Here is a 7,570-nt window from a genome sequence, read left to right as displayed (position 1 = left end):
CTGTTAATTATATTCTGTCTTTATGTCTCCCTTTAAAGAACAATTTAACTACAAAGTCAATAATATTAACAGTCTTTATCTCCTGTCTTCAATTTACCACAGCTTTGGTGTTCACTTTGCAATTCTATTCATGTTTATGCTGTTCATTATGAAGAGTCAATGTTGGTCAATCCCCCCTGTCTCAGTCTCCAGTACCCATGCTGCAATAGTCTGTGTGATGTGGGGCAAGGGTCAGTATGTCCTATCTGGAGTGGGGGGAGGGGAGACCAGAATTTTTAGGGGGTGGAGACCAAAATATTGAAGGGATGGAGACCAGCGTAACCACACTAGTAGAGGTGTACCAGGAACTAACATCATCACTCTGTTCATCTGGGGAGAGGAAAGTAGACGGGACGGTAGTCAGGAGACGCTGTAGAAACTCTGATCATGATGGAGCACTTCAAGCCAGCATTTGACATTCTGTTAGAACGAGTGAGAAGATCAGGCAATTTTTACATGACCTTCTTTGTTCTTATTCTTTACCACGTTGTGTTTGATGATCAACTAAAATGCTCTTGTGAACATGGTGTTATTAAACCAGACATTACCTCTGACCAGTGTATCTTCTACATGGTGTTTCCAACTCTGATCTTGATTCTCTTGACTCTCTGGATGGATGGAGAGTTTCAACGGGTCTTGAGAATTACATGCAGATGCAGATGTAATTTGTGGGGAAGACTGTTGGGAATCATTTTTAAGGCAGCCTCTATAGGGTTGCTGTGGGTTGTGACTGTGTTTATGGATGGGGACTGGTACGTGTGCTATCACAGAACAGAGAGTCCCTGCAAATCCATCACTGATACCAGAACCTACCAAGAGGACCTAGAAAAGCAAACAAATTTCAAAAGGGACTCCATGGTAAGTACCTTTAATTATTTCATTGTAATTGATTTTTAAAAGTCTCCAGACTATTGAGGTGGAGTGGAGACCAGAGTATTGAGGGGGGGGTGGGGACCAGAGTATTGAGGGGGGGGGGGGGGGGGGGGGGGGGGACCAGAGTATTGAGGGGGGGGGTGGGGACCAGAGTATTGAGGGGGATGGGGACCAGAGTATTGAGGGGGGGGTGGGGACCAGAGTATTGAGGGGGGGGTGGGGACCAGAGTATTGAGGGTGGGGTGGAGACCAGAGTATTGAGGAGGGGTGGAGACCAGTATTGAGGGGGAGTGGAGACCAGAGGTTTAGGGGGGGTGGAGACCAGAGTATTAAAGGGGGGTGGAGACCAGAGTATTGAGGAGGGGTGGAGACCAGGGGCGCGTTCAGTTTGCTTGAACGTTTGTTAATTTTGTTTCAGGTTCGCGGCTCAGGACTCGTTCTGGTTCTACTTGTTGTGAATTCCATTCTGACTGCAGTACCTTGGAGGGATATCTTTTGTAGATCTTGCAAGGGTGTCAGACCTTATCACAGGGAACTATTTGAGGAGAATATTTGGGAAGAGACAAAAATTCTTATTGAAAAAGACTTAAAGAAAACAGCTCAGGAGTGTGTAGTTATTAAAAGCAGAGACCTACTACGCTTTCCGAATGCAGCCCATAGAAACATACAGGGAGGAGGCGGCAGCACCACCCATCCTGAGGTGGAAGATAGAGTGATCACCCTTGACAATCTTCATTTTAGCATTATATCTGAACTAGATAATGGTATAATTGATCAAATCAACACTATGTTCCAGTCCAGTTCAGAACAATCAGATACTGAGAGGCAACAACAACAAACAGGGGTGGTGAATTCTGAAACGCAACCCCAGCAAGTACAACAAACAAAGAAGGACGATTCTGAAACGCAACCCCAGCAAGTACAACAAAAAGTGGAGAAGGATATTGAAATGAAATTCATGAAACTAAATCAAACAGAGACGGACAATAATTAATTGCAACTCCAGCAACCACTATAACCAATATAACCTTGATTAATGAATATGTATTAATATTAAATGTAAATGTATAACCATTATAGTTTTTTTATACTAAAATTCGTATTTTGTTAATGTTGATTATTTTCGGTCTTTCTGTCAACCTTTAACAAACAATATATAATAATACTAACAATCTGTATCTCCTCCTGTCTTCAATGTACCACAGCTGTGGTGTTCACTTTGTAATACTATACATGTTTATGCTGTTCATTATGAAGAGTCTCTGAAATAAAAAATAAGTTGTATTTTTTCCTGTACTGCCTTCATTGATCAATTAATGACTGAATACATTTGTATAATAATGGATCAACACCGTCAGTCAACTAAAATCAACCAGCAATGATTGGGGTGATATTTGTAATGGTAAACTGGGTCCTGCGCTATATTTAGTAATTTCCTGTAGGCCTTTTCATTGGATTCACATGTAGTCATTGTATCAGGATATTGCCAAAACCTTATTCAGTGGACCGAGGCCTTTTCAGTGGATCCACATGTAGAGAATGATGTAACAATGGTCAGAACTCTGTGAAAATTCTCAATAGAAGGCTCTGATTGGCTCTGATCAACCAGTTGGCTGTTTGTGACATCATCAACACTGACCAATAGTTGTATCTGTCAGATCAGATCTACAGTCATTTCTCTCTGCTTTCTACTTTTGGATGATTGAATGATTCATAGCAGATCTTGCGGCGTGATAGGGTCAAATCAAGGTCACTATCAGCAGATTTTCTGTAGACTGCCTGAACTGCTGTTTGTCTCCTTTAAAGGTTTCAGTGTACTGTGTGGTTGTAGAGAAGGAGAGAGGTAAGGAGACTAATCACTATTCACTATAGCTGGCCACCAATGTTCCCTCTCATTTATTTCGGCACAAAGCAAATTTCAGGTCTGCTGAGCCAAACCTTGAAAGTTGTAAAAATTCTGTGCAACTTCTGCCGCAGGCATTTGTTGTGAACACTGAGGCTGTACCCACTTTAAGTTACAGTTATAACAGTGGCCAAGTAGGCTACTATGGCTATTTGATCTTAATGTAGGCCTTTCAGATTGGCCTACTGTCAAAAACAATGGAGAAAATGCATCCCGTAACATTTTAACATGGAAATAGCTTCTCAATCATTCAGTCTACAGTAGCAGTCAATGTGTGCTGTTCAATGTAGACCTACATTCCGTGAGACTTTTGGAAAAAAACATACAGGGCTTGACATTAGCTTGTTTATCCACTTGTCCTTTAAACAAGAAGGTGACTGAAAATGTGTTGTTAGATGCAAGAAACAACTTTACAAAATAAAGTTAATTATTATTCCTATACCATTATTACAAAGATGGCTAGAGGAGTGTATGGTCCATGAAACGGTGGAGCTCGTGGTGTAATATTGTTGTAAGTATGTTGAAGAGAGGGAGAGATTGAAGTGTAGGGTCATTGAGGTTGGACAGGGTTGGGGGGGATTTGGGGGATGGGGGAGGGTCTATTAGAAGTTAGTAGGGCTCTTTTTTATTTTCTCAGAAGTACTGAGTTAGGTAGGAGGATTAAGAAATGTTGTACACGGTGATTGACCACACACTCCAGCACAGTAGGTGGCAGCATGCACATTAAACGTTGGTTTGCGGACCGCTATTATATCACAGAGAAGAAGAAGAACGATGGCTAGAAATGCTAATGTTTCGTGCTGTTGTAGGAAGAAACCACTCCCCCATTTCTGAATCAAAATTAGCTATAACTTGAATAATAATTATTTTGATTTGACAGAATTGGCTGTAGGGCAAACTGTTCTTCAAAGGAAGCGGGTGACAGCTATCAGCCCTCAACAAACTGTTACAATCAGTAGGTTTCCTGTAAAGATCAGTGTATAGAACATTATCCTCACACAAAATCAGAAGATCAAGGAAACTGATTTGACGTGTGTCAGATTGCATAGTAAATCTCAGGTGCTCAGAACAAGAGTTAAGAAAAGCATGGAATGCCTAGAGCTGTTTAACATCACCCCTCCATAGAACAGAAATATCATCAATGTACCGTTTCCAAATCATAATGTTAGGCAAGAAAACATTTTTGAGAGGATTGAGAATTGACTGTTTCTCCATGTAACCGACATACAAATTAGCATAGTTAGGAGCCATGGCGGATCCCATATCAGTACCCTTTGTCTGAATAAAGAAATAATTTACAAACATGAAATAGTTGTGTGTGAGTGCTATTTCAGCCAATGTTATAATGCAGCACTGGAAGGTAGTTCATTAGGGCCACATTGCAGAAGAAAATGTTCCATGGCTTCAATACTGCCCCCATGTGGAGTAATTGTGTATAATGACTCAGTCATTATACACAATTACTCAAAAGTAACTAACAATTTACAGTTTTTTACAATTGCTAGGACCCACTTCTCAATTCTTAGGTCACTTTTTCAAAACTCTTCACACAGTGAGCATAACAGCAGTCTATGTGGGCTAAACTATGGATAATTGTTCATTGCTTTGGCACAAAATGCATTCAATGACTACGTCTTTCAATTTTCATGAACTCTTTTCTCACTCAGACACAACCACCACCAAAACTCTGAACGAGTCAAGCAACTCAGGAACCAATAAGTCCAGGTAAGATGACTAAAAAAATACAGAACTGATTTTGAACAAAATCAAACAGGGCAGAGGCACACAACGGCATGTTTTAAGGTATAATGTAAACTACCGTAATAGCCTAACTCTTATGTTGCCTTGTGGATTTATTTTAGAGTCATGGAGATTGAAGCCAGGCAAACACCCCACATATTCATCTTTGTGGATGAGGCTGGTTTCAACATGGCCCAAACACGGCGGCGAGGAAGGAATGTTATTGGGAAAAGAGCCACAGTGGATGTCCTGGGCCAGAGGGGTGCCAACATCACAATGTGTGCAGCAATATCCTCTGATGGATGGCTGTTACACAATCCACGAATTGGGCCGTACAACACCGAGCGTCTCATTTCATTCCTGGATGACCTCTATGGAAGGGTTGTGCCAGGTGAGGAAAGAGTTGCAGTGAGGCCAAATCGGACAACGTTTGTAATTGTATGGGACAATGTGGCATTTCACCACTCCCATGCTGTCACAGAGTGGTTTGCAGGCCATCCCAGGATGTCTCTTTTCCTCCCACCTTACTCTCCGTTCCTCAACCCCATAGAGGAATTATTTTCCTCATGGAGGTGCAAGGTTTATGACCACCATCCACATGATCAAATGTCCCTCCTGGACGCAATGAATGCTGGATGCCTGGACATATCTGCAGAAGATTGCCAGGGATGGACCAAGCATGCCTAGGTGTATTGCCCAAAGATGACATAAGATGTGATGTGGATGAGAACCTGTGGCCAAATGCAGAAGACAGGGTTGACTAGTAATGCTACTGTATCTGTATCGGTAGATGGTGTATATACAAATTATTGTATTTTGGAATCACTCAATGCCATAAAATGACATAAAACATATTGAAACATATTGCATCATGTCTGATTCATTCCTGTAACATATACTGCAGTGAATTCTAAACAGTAGAGCGGTGTCATTATTGTTTTGTAAAGAAAACATTGTGTAATGCTACCTGTTGTTAGTGTTGTTTAGGTCATTGTTTTATGAGTGACAACGTGTGCTTGTTGGGTGACAACCTTTGCTAGTGTTATGGAAGAACGAGTTGATTTGAGAAATATATGAAGTGTTTTGGTAGTTTTAGGGCATTTTGAACGTGAAATTAACTGCTGTGCCAAGCTGAAAGTTGGTTAGGAGAACTGTGTGAAGAGTTTTGAAAAAGTGACCTAAGTGTTGAGAAATGGGTAGTAGCGATTGTAAAAATCTGTATTATCAGGGAGAGGATCAAGAGATTCAATAATATAGATAATTATGCTGGTGTCCTTTACCAAGGAGGGGAGCTGTTCTGAGATCATTGATCTAATAAAATAGTCAACAAAAGTCGATAAAGGGTCCGTTACAGCATCAATGACAGAAGGGGCCATTACAGCATCAATGATAAAGGGGCCATTACAGCATCAATGACAGATGGTCTGTTACTGCATCAATGCCCGCTACAGTAGGGCGCCCCGGAAGTTTTGTAAAATTCTTGTGTAATTTCGGCAAAGTAGAGGAAGTGTCAATTTTCGGGTGTTGAATTGCCAGAAAGTTGTGTTCTTTAATGGTTCTGACCAGAACTTGAATACCCATCTAGGACAGTAAAGTTAGTGTTCTGAAATTGGGAAGTGGGGTCACTTCTGAGTTTCTTGTAAAAGGTGTTGTCAAGCAGTTGTCTAAAATGATTGTCTAACATTATTATCTGGAAATGGTAGGGGAGACCGGGGATGGTTGTAACACTTTTCACCTTTTTGTCAGTTTCTCAGAGATCGTTTATGGTAGTGTATTCAAAACTTTATAATACAAATTGGTGTGGTTATTATATATGTACATCAAACTGCAAATGCATGGTGTTGTCTTAAATGGAAGGCGTGAAGTGTTACAACTAAGCCAGACCAGCCAGGGTAAATTGTAACAGTTCTTAGAGTGAATTGTAACAGAATGAAAAAGTGCATAAATCATGACATGCAACTAATTATTGTACGCCTTTATTGAGATCACAAGAGCCGCATTGCCGTGTTCAACATTTCATTTTGCAGAAATAATAATAAATATAAATAATACATGTTTTATTATTTTCCACTAAAATGTGGTCTTTCTCAACCAAACAACTAGGCTAAACTAAACACCTGAACGTTTGTGGGGTTTGTGTGAGAGTGTGTGTTTGTGTGTGTGTTTGTGTTTGTGTATGCATGTGTGTGCGTGTGTGCGTGTGTGTGTATGTGTGTGTTTGTGTGCGTGTCTGTATGTGTGTGTGTGTGTCTGTGACTGAATGTTGGACATGTTCATTTAATCAAAGTCACAGTTGTGAACTGTGGTATGGCTGTCCTGGGGTACAGGCTTGGTGGGCACATAATTTGCATTCCCAGCACTGCACCCAAACCTCCTTGGACTTGGAATTGTTAAAACGCTCCATGCACACAATGCAGAAATGTTCCTCGTTGGAATCTTCTTGTTCAATGTGCTTTGTTTTCTTAAAGCAGGACAGTTTTTTGTTTTTTATTCCCTTCTGAGTGCTTGACTTGTTATGCTCTTCCAGTGCCTGCTTGATGGATGTGGCTGGAGAGGTGGGCTGGATAGCAGTGGGCACAGTGGACATAAATCAGCTGTCTTCAGGAGATACTCTGACAACTTTTGCTCCTGCTCATCCATGAAGACCTTGTTTCCTCTACTGTAGCCTATATGAGGAAGCTCTCTCGATCCCTTCTCCAGTAGCTTCTTTCTCTCTTTGCAGAATCTGTACAGCGTCAAATGCCATACTGTCACGCGGAATGACGCTGTTGAGACGAAGCAGGTACGGGGAGTAAAACATTTAATTATAATGGACAGAGACGAGACAGGAACAGCGTCAGAAACAAATTCGAAAGACAAAATCAATACATGCAGCAGCAGGGAACAGAGCAAGGGAACAGACAAATATAGGGGAGGAAATTAACATGTGATAAGTGAGTCCAGGTGAGTCCAATAACGCTGATGGGAGTGACGAGGGAGGGCAGGTGTGAGTGATGGATGGCAGGAGCGTGTGAT

The 7,570-nt window shown here is 41.3% G+C and overlaps 1 protein-coding gene across 1 annotated transcript; it reads left to right on the top strand.

Moving 5' to 3' along the window:
• Window positions 1-325: 325 nt before the first annotated feature.
• On the top strand, window positions 326-2,201 carry LOC115200579 (uncharacterized). Its single transcript, XM_029763749.1, has 2 exons — window positions 326-897; window positions 1,331-2,201. Exons 1-2 carry the CDS (start codon window positions 427-429, stop codon window positions 1,904-1,906), a joined length of 1,047 nt encoding a protein of 348 aa, XP_029619609.1. The 5' UTR covers window positions 326-426; the 3' UTR covers window positions 1,907-2,201.
• The last annotated feature ends 5,369 nt before the right edge of the window (window positions 2,202-7,570 follow it).

The sequence above is a fragment of the Salmo trutta genome, chromosome 9, assembly GCF_901001165.1.
Source record: "Salmo trutta chromosome 9, fSalTru1.1, whole genome shotgun sequence".
Taxonomy (NCBI): domain Eukaryota; kingdom Metazoa; phylum Chordata; class Actinopteri; order Salmoniformes; family Salmonidae; genus Salmo; species Salmo trutta.
This window is presented reverse-complemented; position numbering and strand designations above follow the sequence as displayed.

Excerpts from the sequence above, each read along its gene's own strand:
- LOC115200579 (XM_029763749.1), top strand. The coding sequence starts at position 427 with ATGATGGAGCACTTCAAGCCAGCATTTGACATTCTGTTAGAACGAGTG. Across the intron at positions 898-1,330 it reads ATTTCAAAAGGGACTCCATG|GTTCGCGGCTCAGGACTCGT; the intron begins GTAAGTACCTTT and ends ATTTTGTTTCAG.